The sequence below is a fragment of the Achroia grisella genome, unplaced genomic scaffold (assembly GCF_030625045.1).
Source record: "Achroia grisella isolate CSIRO2021 unplaced genomic scaffold, CSIRO_AGI_Agris_v1 utg1173, whole genome shotgun sequence".
In the NCBI taxonomy this organism is placed as follows: domain Eukaryota; kingdom Metazoa; phylum Arthropoda; class Insecta; order Lepidoptera; family Pyralidae; genus Achroia; species Achroia grisella.
The window spans coordinates 1085971-1105627 of record NW_026712589.1 but is presented as its reverse complement, the minus strand read 5'-3'; the positions used below and the strand labels follow the sequence as shown (position 1 = coordinate 1105627).

The following is a 19657-nucleotide window of genomic DNA, read 5'->3' as shown; positions in this document are numbered from 1 at the left end:
TTGACTGCGGGTCAAACCGCGTGTACAGCTAGTAAAATATAAGTTTTATCGTATTAAGTGTTATTTTGCGAAATTCATTTCACAATTTAATGGATTTATAATATTTAGTTTAATTTCGATAACATTCAACGCAGTTTCATCGCCCTCAATACTAGGTTCCAAGCTATAATTATAATCTCAGGACAATTCACACAGCGCCATCTGGACCCAAGTTAAGCTAGCTAAAGCTTGCGTTATAGGTACTAGATAACTGATACATATACATATTTTTTTTTTGTAAATACATACATATTATACTTATACTAACAATCAAACTTATGAATACAAAATGTTTGTGCCATGCGAGGAATCGAACCCGCGACCATCGGTCAAACCGCTAGACCACCGAGATCGTCAAAGCAATATATATGTAAACTCCAATGCTTGATAACGCCTCGTTCAGAGGCGAAACACATGGCACTGTATGGGTCGAGACTCAATAGTGGTTGGAATTTGATCGCCAATAGAGAAGTTGGTAATACTTCCAATAATGATAGTCAAGTTCCCGCACTAAATATTCGAGGTCTCACACATGCTAATGACAGCGGAGTTAAACAAAATTATCCATTAAGTAATTAATTACAAGCTCCAATGTAACGTAGGCATATGTACGAAGTAAAATCTGCTCCTTAGTAACAAACACATTACGAGTGAAATATAGCCAGCTACGATATGTAGAAGATAACCTAAAAACATCAAAGAGATATATAATCCTATTTCAAATAAAATATATATTTATTAGCACTCTACAATAGTAATATATTTATTATTCTAAGGCCATATTTGTAATGCAGACTCGGATGAGAAAAAGGAAAAATCTCTTTAAATAATATTCACAAGATTTGATATACATAATATATTGTGTTAAACTTAAATATAGTGGGATACAACCTATAAGGCCATGATATATTTAGTTGGCAACAAAAAACGTTTTTAATAATAATAAATAAATGACCCTGAACAATTAACACAGCCCCAAACAGCGTTAACTCAGAGGTACCCCTAACTTTTTTGTGTCGTAGACCCCTTACCATATTTTTCGATTTTGGGTACCCCCATTCTTACCTGGTATTGATTTTTTGTAAATTTCAAGATGACCGTTGTCGTAGACCCCTTGCAGTTTGATATAGACCCCTGGGGGTCGATATAGACCACTTTGGGTATTACTGCTCTAACTAAATAAGTGGGACTAAATAGTCCCACTGTAAGCAGAGCTTGTGTTATGGGTACGAGACAACTGATATAAATACATAATTGTTTCTTTAAATACATACATAATATACATAGAAAACTTCCAGACCAATATAAACAATCATACTCATGAATACAAATGTTTGCACCGTGCGAGGAATCAAACCCGCGATCATCGGATGTAAAGCGGTGTGAATTTTGTGGTTTTGTGAGTGTGGTTACTGAATGGATTATGATGAAATTTAGCTTTTAGCTTAGACATCAGAATAACAGCTAAATTGCTGAAACCGCGGGCACAGCTAGTAATTAATATATTCCTACTATTAATATGTTTCTACTATTTTAAGCAATAACTTTTGTTTAAAAGTAGATGCTTAAAACTAGTGCATTTTTTTAAAGGATGATAATGGAATGGTGCACCCTCCTGCGCTAACGGTTTACGCTGGCGGGGCACCAGTGGAGGATGATAAGATGAGCATGAGGTCAGGTCAGTTAGCCCAACGTGACAAATTCTCCGGGAATGTATCACGATGGTTTCCAGGGGGAACCGCGTGGAGGTCGATCTAACATGGTACATTGCTAGCCCCATTGGTCATTAGTCCCCATTATTAACAATCCCCTTCCCCCCTAAAACTAGTGCTGTAAAATACCGATTTATACATGTCAGAAAATCGTATTTCAGGAAATCGTTTTCATATTTCGATCGGAACGTTCTCACAACGAGATTCTTTGCAGTCGCTCTGGTGTGGATTTTCAATTTCTTCTTTACAACAGTCACAGACGATACACTTATAAAGGTACGCTTAGAGACACATAACTTTATCTGTGTAGATAGATAGATAAGACGTTTATTTGAATTCGTACATTTCACACACATTTACGCTTATGCACATTTGTATGTGGCACATAATTTTATCTATGTAGATAGATAAGACGTTTATTTAAATTCGTACAAACTTCACTTATACACATTTATATGGGGCACATAAGTTTATCTATGTAGATAGATAAATAGATAAGACGTTTATTTGAATTCGTACAAATTACATACATTTACAATAATACACAGTTATGTGTGGCACATAATTTTATCTATGTAGATAGATAAATAGATAAGACGTTTATTTGAATTCATACAAATCACACACATTTACACTTACGTAAATGTGGACAGTGGACAATACGTGAATCGATATAATATTAACATTACAGTTTGTATATTTATTATGTGTATGAGATGATTTTCTATTGTACCGTCTATTGATCCATATTGTTCATATATATAATACTCTAATAAACTAATTAATTCAAATAAAAAAAATATTATTATTGAACTTTATAGTATATTTTTTTAGAGGATGTCAATGGAATGCTGCACCCGCCCGCGCTAACGGTTTACGCTGGCGGGGCACCAGTGGAGGATGATAAGATGAGCATGAGGTCAGGTCAGTTAGCCCATCGTGACAAATTCACCAGGAATTTAATATAATGGTTTCTAGGGGGAACCGCGTGGAGGCAATCTGACATGGTACATTGCCAGTAATGGGGCCATGAATCCACATTACTACCAATCATCTTCCCCCCATTTTATAGTATTATATATAGAATATCAAAACATATTAATCTGTGGTATAGGATATGTAATTTCTATATAAATAGTAGTTTGAATCTGACAATGTCAAATACGTACGAAGTCAAAACTTATAATTTTTGAAAAAACAACCTTATGACGTGCACACTTAAAAATAAATTAATTGTAGACGAATTTAGATAAAAAGGCATCGTACTTGTACGGGATTGAAAAGACGCCTAGGATTGCTAGAGACTCGAGATATAACTGGGCTAAGCTAGACATTTCATTGCTTGGTATAAACAAGGATAACCTCAGATCAGAAGTGACCGATTTAGCTTAAACGATTATCAAGTTGGAGCAGCAATGTATCACTAGGGATGGTTGATATTTAAAATACATCGATGTCGATAAGTATATACGATAAATATCAAAATAAATCATATATGTGTATGTTTATCTTCAATTTATCTGATCTTATAACATTTTAAGGGTTGAATTACTTTTTAGCTTATAAGGTTTAAAATCAAATCAATTACCAATTCTTATTTTTTATCGTAGATTCGATATATAGTCGGTTGAATAGAAAAATGGCAGTATTCAAAATGTTTTTTTTTTCTTTTTGTTTAATTTGAAAACCAACAGCGAAATACAAATAATAACAAATAATATGTACTTAAAAATAAGGCCAATTAAAGGTTTTCTCACAATTACAATATTCAGTACTACAACACTAAAGTATTAACATATTATTGTTCTGTTTATCCACAAGTCTAATTTATACAATATAATGCTTATACCATCTAATTTATGCAAATTTTACTAGTTTCTTACTACGAAGAAGAGAACTTTTTTTAATTCCTTCTCCTTTAAAATTTAAAATTTACACAGAAGTATATCATTTTAAAATGATTAAGGTAATGATTAAGACGGCGTGTTTAATTTAATTGATTTATATAAAAGTAGGCAATTCTAGCTTCTAATTTTGAAAAATGTCTATTTAATCGACGATATCTTTAATGTTTTATTAACATCGGACTAAAACATCGTGTTTTATTAACATCGATAACTACTGAGCATCCCTACTAGTCGCTCATAAAGCTGGAATAACCGATAGCTGCAGGAAAGAAAGGTTTTCGAGTGGCGAGAATGACTTGTTAATTACACTGATATTTTTGTAACAACCTTGTTATAAAACTGACTTTGTTATTAATTTCAGCTCTTTAAGATAGCATTTATATGGAGGTTCATTTCAACGTTTCTTATATTTATTTTAATCACGTATTCAAGCAAGTACTATGCTACTACCGCCTTCTCTCAAATGATGGACGTAACTGCTCCTCGGTCTTATGTAAGTACATTTTAATCTAATTCAAATTCAAAATAATTTATTCATGTAGGACATTTTAGCCGCTTATGAACGTCAAGTTTTTGCACTATAATTTTAATTTTTTCCCTACCGTCCAATTCGGTATATAGATTCAATTGAAAACTAGCAAGAAACTCAATTGAATAACTTTTTTTTAATCCAGTTTATTTACAATGTATATTTATATAGGTGTCTATGTCTAACATTAAATGAAAATCCAGTGCATGAACAACTATTTCCATGCACGTTCGTCATTCAAGTAATCGTTTAGTGAGTAATAGGCTTTGCTCAATATATATGATTTAACAGATCTAATGTAAGTGTTCTTTGTATAATTACCGCAAATGGAGATATTAGTTACTAAAACTAACGGCCTTTTGCTACGCCTGTGTTCAACAAAGAGAATAATATATATAACATATGTATGTAGGAATTATAACATTACAAAATTTTCTACCGCATATATCACGGGGAGTATTCTGAGGAATTGTTCGGTTAATATAGCTGCTGAGTTTCACCACCGTACCACCCGCCAGAAACTGAAATACCATCCTGATTATCTGGATGAATGGCGGTCTTCCACAGTGCGGTTTTCTAGAAACTTTTTGCCTCGCACAACCATATTGTGGAATCACCTTCCAGCAATGGTATTTCCGAACCGATACGATATTGAAACCTTCAAGAAAAGAGCTTATTCCTTTTTAAAAGGCCGACAACGTACTTGCAATTCCCCTGGTGTTGCGGGTGCTCATGGGCGGCGGTAATCATTTACCATCAGGTGAGCCGCACACTCGTTTGTCCCCTGTGTTACAAAAAAAAAAAATTCAAAATTATAAAAAGACATAGGTCGTCTATTATGTATGTAATAGTAATATATAATACAGTATATATTATCCTACATACTTATTGTTAATTATCATTTGAAGAATAGTCTTATAACAATAAATTATTTCTTTAATTATTAAAATTATCATTACATCATCATACGTCGTTCAATTGTTAATTTAAAAATAAAACTATAATCATAAAGAAACGCATAAATCCTCTTTCCACATATATATAAACTATATATTATTATATTATATTTGCTACTAGCCCCGGGTTCGCTCCAGTATACATGTATTATACATATAATCATTCCTCTTGAATCATTCTGTCTATTAAAACAACGGCATCATAATCCGTTAAATTTTAAAGATTTAAGCATACATAGGGACGGGCAGACAGCGGCAGCGTCTTTGTTTTATACTATGTAGGTATATTTTTTTTTTTATCATAATAAATAAATGAGCTTGGACAATTAACACAACTCCATTTAGTACAACGGTAAGCAGAGCTTGTGTGGGTACTACATAAATATAAACTATAGACAACTGATATAAATATATAGATTATTATTAGATATTGTACATAGAAAACACGAAAACACTCAAACCGATATAAATAGTCGTACTCGTGAATACAAATATTTTTACCGTGCGAGGAATCGAACCCGCGACCAACGGAAGTAGGGTGTGCTAAACCGCTAAACTACCGAGGCCGTCAATATATATATGTTCATATATGTCTACTATGATATATTATTAGAAACAGATAAACGTTAGGTTACAATATACATATATATATATATATATATATTTATAATTATAATTGTTCCGGCTAATCTCTGAAATGGATGAACCAATTTTGACGGGACTTTTTTTGGCAGGTAGCTGATGTAATAAGGACTACCTTAGGCTACTTTTATTTTAGAAAAATAATGTTAAATTCCACGCATACGATATCGCGGGAACAGCTAGTGTAATTATAAACTAAAGTTATTTAATCGAAAAGCAAATTCTATAGAAAGATAAAACTTGTCTAGAATCTCGTAATATAGTCTTAATTCGTCAGTCTCAATCAATGTTAGGTTTTGCTGTATCATGTCGTACTTTATTTAAATGAATAGAAATTAGCCCAGTAATTATTATTATAGCACTTTTTTCCTTATTTTGTATAATTTAAATAAGATATATGACAAAGTGATGACTAGTTAGATCATATTTTATTATTACATTAAACTAGCTTAATATAATAATAAAATATGCTAGCAAGCTGACCCTGCAAACGTTGTTTTGCCATAGAATAGAATAGAAAATCATTTATTTAAATAAACTTAATTTAATCACTTCTGAATAGTCAACAATTTTTTTAACACCCTCAGCGCCAGACCCTAAGTGACCGTTTAAAAAAAAAACAATTTTTTGTAAAATCTATTGGCGAAGATAATTAATTGGCATAGGACAATTTTATATGACAAGTAACATGTAAAATTACACGTTAATCTTCCTAAATAAAATAAAAAATAAAATAAAATAAAAATGAAATCCGAATTCGAAATTTAAAATAAAAATAAAAATAAAAAGAAAATAAAACCGATTCCCAGACGATTTACATCGGATAAATGCAACAGGCCGGGGCTTTTATTTGTGTAATAGATGTATAGAGAACGTGTTCCTAAAGGATACACAGCGCGTTTACAAAGAAGAAAGATGTGTATACTTTTGAATACACAGTGCTCCAGACACTGTGTGACAAAAAGATACACATGGCGCCTAAGGTGTTAATCAACCGCTTATTCGAAAAGCTGTCTCATTATAAGAAGAATAAGCAAGAAACTTGTGTGCTGCTCTTTTATTGATTAAAATTGTAAGTTCACATTTTACAAGTCGATACGTGCGAATACAAACTACCAACCAGAAATTTATTTGGGTCAAATATAAATCATCATCATCATCATCATCGCAGCCCGGAAGACGTCCACTGCTGGACATAGGCCTCCCCCAAAGATCTCCACGACGATCGGTCCTGCGCTGCTCGCATCCAATGCCTTCCAGCGATCTTGACCAGATCGTCGGTCCACCTTGCTGGAGGCCTTCCCACGCTGCCTCTTCCGGTCCGTGGTCGCCACTCGAGGACTTTACTGCCCCAACGGCCATCTGTCCTACGAGCTATGTGCCCTGCCCATTGCCACTTCAAAGTCGCAATTCTTCAAATATAAATAATGCATATAAATTAAAATCGCTATTTAAAATAGGGGTTGAGGGTAGAAGCACGAAAATTTGGTGTTGTATTTATTTTTAATGCCACATTTTACATAAAATAAATAAAAAATTTATGCAAAAAAATAAAAAAATAACGTTAGGTGTGGACAACCCTTATCACTGAGGGGCATACCCCGGCTAGGGTTGTCCAAGGGTCTGAGAATCGGCTACTATCTATTTTTCATAAATAATAGCCGATTCTCAAACCTGAATATGCATATCAAATTTCATAAAAATCGGTCAAGCCGTTTTAGAGGAGTATGGTAACTGATATTGTGACACGAGAAATATATATATATACTAGTTGCACGGCAAATGTTTTGCTGTATCGTTATTAAAGAATTGGGTTTGTGATTGAAGGGTGAAAATTTAGGGTTGTATATATTTTATAATGCTAAATGATAAGAAAAAAAATTGAGAAAATAAAAATGTTAAGGGTGGATAACCCATGTCACTTAGGGGTATGAAAAATAGATCGAATCTCAGATCTACTGACTATAGATTTAAAATTTCATAAAAATCGGTCAAGCCGTTTCGGACGAGTATGTATTACTACATTGTTATTGTTAACTACAAGGGAGAAGAGAATTCTTTGTAATGTGGACTAATAACCACATTGCTAGCATTGTACCATACCATCAGGTTGACCTCCACGCGGTTCCCCCTGGAAACCATCATGTTAAATTAAAAATAAAAATTAACGACGAACCACTAGAATGGTCTAGCGGTCTAGTACATAGCTTTACGTCCGATGGTCGCGGACTCGATTCCTCGCACGGCAAAACATTTGTATTCATGAGTATAATTGTTTGTATCAGTCTGGGTGTTTTCTATGTATAATATGTATGTATTTACGAAAAAAAATATCTATGTATATGTATCAGTTATCTAGTACCCATAACACAAGCTTTAGCTAGCTTAACTTGGGTCTGGATGGTACTGTGTGAATTGTCCTGAGATTACTATTATTATAAAATTCCTGGTGAATTTGTCGCAATTGGTTAACTGATCTGACCTAATAGTCATCTTTTCATCTTCCACTGATGCCCCGCCAGCCATTACCACATATACCATTAGAGCTGGCCATGACACCATTCCATTATCAACCCTCAAAAAATACATACAATATACATTGTGATACGAGATTTTTATATATAAGATATATAAATATGATTATTATGAGCCGATATTCATGTACTTATTTTGAAATAATCGCGTTTAATACACACTATTAATATAGTTAAACGGGTTTTAACACGAATAATTTTATGGTAAATAAAGGTATTTAACGTGTCGACTAGATTACACTGGCTGTGGTTAGATCGTGACTTCTGACCGCGAAATTATTCATGATAAAACCCGTTTATCTATACTAATAATACAATATTACATTAACATTTTAATCGTAAAGTCAAAATTTGCCCTAATAATATCAATTAATTTTAATTTTAATTACTCTATTAATGTAATTTTCTGGTGCAATAAAGAGTATATAAATAAATAAATAATACCGTAAGTTTAGTTGATAAAATTGGCGCCTACTTGTTATTTTAGTGCTTCTTAATAATTTGTTTGCATTAAGTTTGAAATATACGAATTTACGATAAAGATCCTTGGATTTCTCAGTCTCAAATGTGTTAATTGTGTCCGTCATTATAATTATGCGTCATTCATACTCGTACTGATAGATTGATGTGGTCCTGATTGATCCTCCGTTCAATTTAAACGGGTATCGAAATTACCTGAGCCGAAGTTTGAACCCGTAGCGGTACCCACAGTCTAAAGTCGTATCTGTCAGGCGGGAGTTGGCTTTCAGCCGCTTCATAAGTCCTTCCGCGGATTTGAAGTCTCATCTGCACTTGCCCCGTATCGTCCAGTGAAGCTGTAAAGACGAGCTGTGGCCAACAGCATTAGTATAGTCCGAAATAGAAATAGAAATAATCTTTATTAAAACAAACTCATTACAAGCACTTTTGAATAGTCATATTTTGATTCTATCACTCATTCGGAATGCAGATTCATCACAAGAAGAATGAGCAAGAAACTTGTGTGTTGCTATTTTTAATAGATGTTTTTTTTATATAAATAATTACAGTATAACAAATAAGAGGCATGCGATAATCAACATAGAAATTGCTACGCACTCATTATTAGTGTAATCAGATAATATTGTCAGTGTTATGGATTTTAAGTTTTTCTATAAAATATTATTATTGTTAACGAATTCTTCAATTTTATAGTAAGCTTTTTTGCAAAGGAAGTCGTTTATATGACATTTAAATCTTTTTTCTGGCAGGTTTATAACAGACTCCGGTATTTTGTTGTAAAACCTTACGCAATTGCCATAAAACGATGACTTTAGCGAAACTAAAAAAAAACAAAAATAAACACGGATATGCCGGAAATATATAATTATTTCCTTAATTTCACAATATATAAAGAAAGTATTTAGAGATCTTTTTAAATATTTGAATGGTAAATAAGCTGACGGCTGACCAGGTGGTAAATAATAACTGTTATCCATACAAATGACCGGCACTATAGTCACATGACTAGGTAACTCCCTTTATACCACTCGTTCGTTGCCATTTTGGATAACTAATATTTTATTCATCCAAATCCTATAATTCACTACCTTATCTCAGCTTTTAACAAACAGCTTACTAACCAAGCAGCTAAGCGACTTATATAGGTAAAACATTAGCTTCTGTATAAGGGATTAAACCTGTACAAAGCAAGTAGAAAATAATCCATAATCTTCATATTATTAAATAACTAGTTCACTTACTCTACTTTCTTTGCGTTTAATTTCCCCAACTTTTTCAATATTTCTCATTGTAGCTCCGCTCCTATTGGTCGTAGCGTAATGTTATATAGCTTAAAACCTTCTTTGACAAATGGACTATCCAACACAAAAATATTTTTTCAATTCCAACTAGTAGTTCCTGAGATTAGCGCGTTCAAACAAACAAAGTCTTCAGCTTTATAATATTAGCATAGATTAATGTGCACAGCCGTGTCGCTAATGTATAGTAAGATTACATAATTCAGACTGCAGTTCCTCCAGGTGTACTCGTAAGTTAATAAATATTTAAAGCACACAGCGTTTAACATTAAATCTCTAGTTTTTATCACCGAACCTTTTCGTGCGCCGTATATACCATATACCATCCAAGTTCTACACTAACGCAGGGACTTATGGCTATATATCCCTTAGACTTCTACATACAAAATGTGCTATTTAAAAAAAATTGCAATAACTAAATAAACTCAAAAAATTTAAATTTAGAATAAGGCAATACATATAAAATTAAAAAAAAAATCTGCAATAACTAATTAAACTCATAAAATTTAAAATTAGAATAAGGCAATAACTATCAAATTAAAAAAAAATCTGCAATAACTAATTAAACTCATAAAATTTAAAATTAGAATAAGGCAATTATTATCAACGTTTAATAATAGTCAGATTTCTCTAATCAAGTTTGCTTTAGAATTACATGTAACTGAAAACTCTTGTTTCACTAAAAACAGTACATAAATTAAAATGCTAGCATCGTGCGAGTAATTGAACCCACGACTATCAGTAGTTAAGCAGCTAAATCGCTAGACCACCAAGGTGTCAGTATTACCGTACTGGTGAATTTAATTATTTATTAACAGTTGATATTATGATACAAGTGAAATAAATATGTGCTTATTTCGTATTCGCTTCCTTTTAACCTGCATCCGGCAGGAATGGAGCGCTAGTATCAAAAAGGTATTAAAATTTCTCCGGAATTTCCTTTTAAATTCCCGGTTTATCACTTGAGCGAATCTTGCCGTTACAGTACTCCACCACTACAGTGCTAAATGTAAGTAGATATTCGTAAATCTCTGAAATCTTTCGCGGTCGACATTCAAACTAGTCGCAAATATGAAACTTATTTTCTACACAATTTAAAATTCCCTGTATTCAGGACATGAAACTCTGAACATTTTTCTCTTTTAACCATACTATGGTATGGTACGTAGAATTTCGGAATTTGTATACATATATTATGAGGTAAGTACATAGATTTAAAAAGTTTATCGTATAAGGATGATTTTAACTGCAAACTAAAGGATTTTTTATTAAAGAAGTGTTATTATATAATTAATGAATTATAAACTAAGTGTAATAATGAACATGACCTTTCTAATATGCACTGTCAAAGAGTGGAACACACTTCCAGCTTTTGTGTTCCCAGAGACATACAACCCCGGATTCTTCAAATCTATGGTGAATAGATATCTTCTGGGTAAGCGCTCTACATCTTAGGTCTTGTCATCATTTACCATCAGATGAGGTAAGACCAAGCGCAATCCCATTATTAATAAAATATATATATATATATATATATATAAACACCTCTTTGGGCACTTTGTTGATCACGCCACAACCTACACACTTGCCGATTCCACCTTTTGCACTGAATAACTTGACTCCTATCGCGTATATCTCAGGCGGTATGGCAACGTCGCATTCTATTTTGCGATGTGGCCATATATATTCGTCGATAGTACGATATACTCGACACATTTTTTACTAATAATTCGTGCATGACTGGCTCCGAACGGCTAAATTTTTGGTATACACAAAGACTTTTTGGCTCTGAATATATTTCAAAAATCAATTAATTATGTTGATCACTTTATATACTCGTCCATACTGCGATACTTACTTTCATCCGAATATATATAGATACCGTAACGGTCTATTAATTATGAATTTATTAATTTACTAATATAGATATTTTATATTCGCAATGCTCCATACATGCAAGCTCCAGCAACGGTGGAGACAGGGTCCCCCCTGCACCGTACACCGCACCCCGCGCACACAAACAAATTAGATATTTTTTGAATACACAAAGACTTTTTGGCTCTGTATATATATTCCAAAAATCAATTAATTATGTTGATCACTTTATATACTCGTCCTTACTGCGATACTTATTTTAATCCGAATATATATAGATACCGTAACGGTCTATCAATTATGAATTTACTAATCTAGATATTTTATATTCGCAATGCTCCATACATGCAAGCTCCAGCAACGGTGGAGGCAGGGGGGAGCACCGTACACCGCACCCCGCGCACACAAACAAATTAGAATAAATTAAATTCATAAGATTATTTATATATTTCGACTGCCTCGGTGGTCACACCGCTTTACATCCGATGGTCGTGGGTTCGATTTCTCGCACGGTGCAAACAATTGTACTCATCGGTCATCGATTGTTTTTATCGGTCTGGGTGTTTTATATGTATATTATATATGTATTTACAAAATAAAAATATCTATTTATATCAGTTCAGTATCAGTCTGTGTTAATTGTCCAGGGCTATTTATTATATTTTTATAAACGGTTATCTTTTTCCATCGCACCGCTCGCTATCGACAGTGAATTCATAGAAATGTCACTCTAAAAACAAAAATAGTTTTGTGTTTTGTATTTCAAATACTAAATGCAAAATAGGTATTTTCAGAATACTTTTTCAAAATAAAGTACCTTTTGAATTTTTGTCTAAACCTCAGATATTTTATTTATTTTAGGTATATCAATCATTACATAGTGTAGTATAAAACAAAGTCGCTGTCGCATCTAACAGTACATAAACAAAGAAAGAAGACTTTTTGGCTCTGATACCGTAACGGCCTATCAATTATGAATTTATTATACCTAATCTAGATTTTTTATATTTTCAATGCTACATACATTGTAATATCCGCCTCTATTCATTGTAACGGTGGAGGGACTAAATAGTTGAATAAAACTGAATAAGCAGTTGCTCCACTCTATAGGTACTGCGTCGTCGTCGTATGCTGTTCATTTTTTCACTCGTTTTGGCGCCAAGAGAGGGTCACATAGTCGTGGTCAAGTTAAGAACTTATAATTTAATTTTGATAACAATAGATACAAGTAAAAAGTAGGTATTATATTAATGTACGTAAGTACTGTACTTAAAAATATTTATTCTTTATTGTACATTTGAAAAACTTAACACTTAACACTAGTACACGTACATACTGCCATTTTCTCTTAAAGACATCCAGAGAAGCACTATTTATCAAATACGCGGGGTGCACTGACCTTTGACCTTATAACAGCCGATTCGCGCGTAACGAATTACATTGCTACTTTTTAGTATTTTATAGTGGATATTTCACTATAAAATATTATTATTTCTTTAGATTATGACATAATAACATAGTTTACATGATTTTAAGGGAAACATACGATAAAAAAAATTCCCGTAAAATGTAAAAGATAAAAAATGGTTATTGTTGGTTATCCTTAAGACATCTCAAAGCACTAGACAATACGCATTTTCATTAAACAGTATTGTATTTTTTTTATTTATTTAACTTAAATGCACAAAAAAATTTGTACCTGTGGCGGACTTAATATTTTGCCGCGTTATTTACCAGGCAACCATGAGTGGTGCAGCGAAAGATTATTGGCGGTGCACTAATATAAATAAGAAATGTCAAAAAAAGATTTATAAAGATAAGCAAAATATACATTTCTATAACAATATACATACACAAATATATATGTAAATATAACCCATAAATGTATAAATAAATACATAATGATCCGATAATCAAATTATAAGTACAGTCTCAAATTGAAAGTAAGAAAAACAGAAAATATAGAGAGAACTATAGGGATATAACAGAAAGATGTGAAAAAAGGAGAAGGACAGTAAAAAAGTTACAAATTTAAATAATGTTCCCGCAATTTCTGTTTAAATGAATTTATTACATTATTATATATATTAGGCATACGACTAGCCTTATGACTGTTACTTTTTTTTAATCTATACATCTATACATGTAAATAAAATTGGAGTGTCTGTTTGTAATATTGAAATAACCGTTTTTTACTACTTGCATATGAATATAAATACGGTACATACACCAAAATAACATATTTTACAAGTTTTGTCTGTCTGTCTGTCTGTTTGTTCCGGCTAATCTCTGAAATAGCTGGACCGATTTTGACGGGACTTTTTTTGGCAAGTAGCTGATGTAATAAGGAGTAACTTACGCTACTGTTATTTTAGAAAAATAAAATAAAATTTCACGCGGACGAAGTCGCTGGGGCCAGCTTGTCTATAGATATACCGAGATTTAATATTTAAGTTGCTATTATGTTGTTGACAAAATTTTACTGTAATGTTACTATTACGTTATCCTACACAATTTGTATTATTTTGGATGAATAAATAAATAAATAAATAATAATCTCTACATCTATACATTTAATAAAAATTGGAGTGTCTGTTTGTAATATTGAAATAACCGTATTTTACTACATGCATATGAATATATATAAGGTACATATACCAAAATAACAATTTTTATAATTTTTGTCTGTCTGTCTGTCGGTCTGTTTGTTCCGGCTAATCTCTGAAATGGCTGGACCGATTTTGACGGTACTTTTTTTTGGCAGGTAGCTGATTTATAAGGAGTAACTTAGGTTACTTTTATTTTAGAAAAATAAAATTAAATTCCACGCGGACGAAGTCGCGGGAACAGCTTGTTTTTAATAAAAACATCTTTTTTGTGGTACTTGAGAATGTTGAAGCCTGTTCTTTGTAATATTGAAATAACCGTTTTTTACTACTTGCATATGAATATAAATACGGTACATACATCAAAATAACATATTTTACAATTTTTGTCTGTCTGTCTGTTTGTTCCGGCTAATCTCTGAAATGGCTGGACTGATTTTGACGGGACTTTTTTTGGCAGGTAGCTGATGTAATAAGGAGTAACTTAGGCTACTTTTATTTTAGAAAAATAAAGCTAAAAACCAAGTGGACGAAGTCGCGGGAACAGCTAGTGTTTAATATATTAGAGATACCTACGTGTTTTTTTATTGATGACTAGCTGTACACGGGATTTCGTCCGTGTTGAATTTAACTTTATTTTTCTAAAATATAAGAAGTTAAATTCCACGCGGACGAAGTCGCGTGTACAGGTAGTTGTCGGTAGTCTAGCGATTTAGCACACTGCTTTGATTCCTGCTTGGTGGTCGAGGGTTCGATTCCTCGCACGCTGCAAACATTTGTATTCATGAGTATGATTGTTTGTAACGGTCTGGGTGTTTTCTATGTATAGATAATATATAGGTATTTACGAAAAAAAATCTTTGTATTTATATCAGTACCCATAACATAATCTTCAGCTAGCTTAACTTGGGTCTAGATGAAGCTGTGTGAATTGTCCTGAGATTACTATTATTACTATAATAAATCTTTTCAAATCAGCCGATGTTTATTTTTGCCATAATACGTGCTGTTACCATGTGATAATATTACGTACGTACTTATTAAACTATTAACTTATTATTAAATTGTTTGTAACGGTCTGGGTGTTTTCTATGTATAGATAATATATATGTATTTACGAAAAAAATCTTTGTATTTATATCAGTTGTCTAGTACCCATAACATAATCTTCAGCTAGCTTAACTTGGGTCTAGATAAAGCTGTGTGAATTGTCCTGAGATTACTATTATTACTATAATAAATCTTTTCAAATCAGCCGATGTTTATTTTTGCCATAATACGTGCTGTTACCATGTGATAATATTACGTACGTACTTATTAAACTATTAACTTATTATTAAATTGTTTGTAACGGTCTGGGTGTTTTCTATGTATAGATAATATATATGTATTTACGAAAAAAATCTTTGTATTTATATCAGTTGTCTAGTACCCATAACATAATCTTCAGCTAGCTTAACTTGGGTCTAGATGAAGCTGTGTGAATTGTCCTGAGATTACTATTATTATTAATTGGTACACAGGTAAACTACTAACTAGGCCATATTGGTGTTGTTTGTTATGGTGAAAAAACTAGTATATATATAAGTTACACTTACAATTTCAAAGACTTATTTCTTGAAAACTACTGGCCATTCTGAAATAAAACTTTAGGGTTTGTATATGTAATGTTTGCATATAAAATATGATTAAAGGTTACCAGTGTATTTACACTTTTACTGAACAAACAGAGTTGTTTAATACTGAAAATATTGTGTGGAAGGCATCAATTACTTTCAGTGCATGTATAGCTTTTCTCTTTTCCTAATTATTATTATTATTAAGTTTAAAGTGGTTGAATTTTACGTAAGGGGTATTTATACATTATTTCTAATTTACCATTTATTTTAAGTTTTTTAAACTCTATTCATCGAGACCTATCTAATGAGTCCAAACACGATATTTCTGCTGTAAGTTTTCGAAGAGTATGTTCATCATCTGATAATACTGGTGCCAGCATGAAGTCAAGGTTAACAGATAACTAATTACTTTTATTTCGTCAAAATCTTTAGATTACGTATAATAAATTCATAATATCGCTACCTATTCAAATCAAAACAAGTATTAGGTACTTCATGTACTAGTATATAAATTCATCAACACACAAGTAAATGATTTTTAAATATATTCAGAGCCAAAAAATCTTTGTGCATTTAAAAAAAATTGCCGATACGGATTCACTATTGCAGGAAATTGTTGAAAAAATATATATCGAGTATAGGTATCTACTACTATCGACGAATACATTTGGCAACAACGCATGGTCTCGGCCGGAACGGCAACATCGCATATTAGAATACAAAGATAGTGATAGAAAGAGAGAGACAGTGGAATCAGCAATATCTACGGATCGTGGCTGGATCAACTAAGTGTGCAAGTGTATATTTATATATATATATATATATACATTTGTCTTTAATTCAAAGGAAATATAAATAATGAACGCATCACATTTAAAACAGTATAAATAGTTAATAATTTAATAATAAGTTAATAGTTTAATCCGTACGTACGTAATATTATCACATGGTAACAGCACGTATTATGGCAAAAATAAACATCGGTTGATTTGAAAAGATTTATTATAGTAATAATAGTAATCTCAGGACAATTCACACAGCTTCATCTAGACCCAAGTTAAGCTAGCTGAAGATTATGTTATGGGTACTGATATAAATACAAAGATTTTTTTTCGTAAATACATATATATTATCTATACATAGAAAACACCCAGACCGTTACAAACAATCATACTCATGAATACAAATGTTTGCAGCATGCGAGGAATCGAACCTTCGACCACCAAGCAGGAATCAAAGCAGTGTGCTAGCTAAATCACTAGACTACCGACAACTAGCTGTACACGCGACTTCGTCCGCGTGGAATTTAACTTCTTATATTTTAGAAAAATAAAGTTAAATTCAACACGGACGAAATCCCGTGTACAGCTAGTCATCAATAAAAAAACACGTAGGTATCTCTAATATATTAAACACTAGCTGTTCCCGCGACTTCGTCCACGTGGTTTTTAACTTTATTTTTCTAAAATAAAAGTAGCCTAAGTTACTCCTTATTACATCAGCTACCTGCCAAAAAAAGTCCCGTCAAAATCAGTCCAGCCATTTCAGAGATTAGCCGGAACAAACAGACAGACAGACAAAAATTGTAAAATATGTTATTTTGATGTATGTACCGTATTTATATTCATATGCAAGTAGTAAAAAACGGTTATTTCAATATTACAAACAACAGGCTTCAACATTCTCAAGTACCACAAAAAAGATGTTTTTATTAAAAACAAGCTGTTCCCGCGACTTCGTCCGCGTGGAAATTAACTTTATTTTTCTAAAATAAAAGTAACCTAAGTTACTCCTTATAAATCAGCTACCTGCCAAAAAAAAGTACCGTCAAAATCGGTCCAGCCATTTCAGAGATTAGCCGGAACAAACAGACAGACAGACAGACAGACTAAAATTATAAAAATAGTTATTTTGGTATATGTACCTTATATATATTCATATGCATGTAGTAAAATACGGTTATTTCAATATTACAAACAGACACTCCAATTTTATTTATATGTATAGATGTATAGATTATTATTTATTTATTTATTTATTCATCCAAAATAATACAAATTGTGTAGGATAACGTAATAGTAACATTACAGTAAAATTTTGTCAACAACATAATAGCAACTTAAATATTAAATCTCGGTATATCTATAGACAAGCTGGCCCCAGCGACTTCGTCCGCGTGAAATTTTATTTTATTTTTCTAAAATAACAGTAGCGTAAGTTACCCCTTATTTCATCAGCTACTTGCCAAAAAAAGTCCCGTCAAAATCGGTCCAGCTATTTCAGAGATTAGCCGGAACAAACAGACAGACAGACAGACAAAACTTGTAAAATATGTTATTTTGGTGTATACCGTATTTATATTCATATGCAAGTAGTAAAAACGGTTATTTCAATATTGCAAACAGACACTCCAATTTCATTTACATGTATAGATGTATAGATTAAAAAAAAAGTAACAGTCATAAGGCTAGTCGTATGCCTAATATATATAATAATGTAATACTCCGAGTTCGAATCCTACACTTTTTTTTTATTATTTATTTTTTTGGTTTTTTTTTTATTTTGTATTTTAATAATTAATTTATGATTATATACGATTATGAATTTATAATAAAAACGTAGTTAAGTATTAAATTAATTTTACTAGTTAGGAGTGTACCTGTGTACCAACTTACCACACAGACACCCCGGGTTCGATTCCCACCATTGACTATTGTTATTTACTTCTTTTTGTTTTTTTTTAATTTAATATTTTAATAATTACATTAATTTATACGAGAAAAACGTAGTTAAGTATTAAATTAATTTTACTAGTTAGGAGTGTACCTGTGTACCAATTTACCACACAGACATCCCGGGTTCGATTCCCACCATTGACTATTGTTATTTACTTCTTTTTGTTTTTTTTTTAATTTAATATTTTAATAATTAAATTAATTTATACGAGAAAAACGTAGTTAAGTATTAAATTAATTTTACTAGTTAGGAGTGTACCTGTGTACCAACTTACCACACAGACACCCCGGGTTCGATTCCCACCATTGACTTTTTTTTTTGTTTTTTTTTAAAGTAATATTTAAAATTAACTATTTTAATAATTAAATGAATTTAATCGATAAAAACGTTGTTTAATATTAAATAAATTTTAAGTGACATTAACTATTATAGTATGCACAAAAAATATTTTGTAATAATAAAGAAAATACATTTGAAATGTTGTTGTGTTAATTATTTATAAGATCTTACTATAATTGTTAGCTGCTTTACAATTCAGAAAGTATAATAGTTAATGTAAATTAAAATTAATTTAATACTTGACAACTTTTTGTTCGATTAAATTCATTTAATTATTAAAATAGTTAATTTAAAATATAACATAAAGTCAAAACAAAAAAAATTCTATGGCGGGAATCGAACCTTGAGCGTCCGTTTGGTAAGTTGATTTGAAATTCAAAGGCTT

At 31.8% G+C, this 19657-nt stretch overlaps 1 protein-coding gene across 1 annotated transcript in view; it reads left to right on the top strand.

The window, feature by feature from the left end:
* The window catches only part of LOC131851224 (sodium-dependent serotonin transporter-like), a 105657-nt gene that overhangs the window by 20345 nt on the left and 65655 nt on the right, over nt 1–19657 (top strand). The window contains exons 4-5 of the mRNA XM_059201684.1: nt 1913–2027; nt 4020–4151. Coding sequence (XP_059057667.1) covers nt 1913–2027; nt 4020–4151 — 247 coding nt within the window. The remainder of the gene's footprint in view (nt 1–1912; nt 2028–4019; nt 4152–19657) is intronic.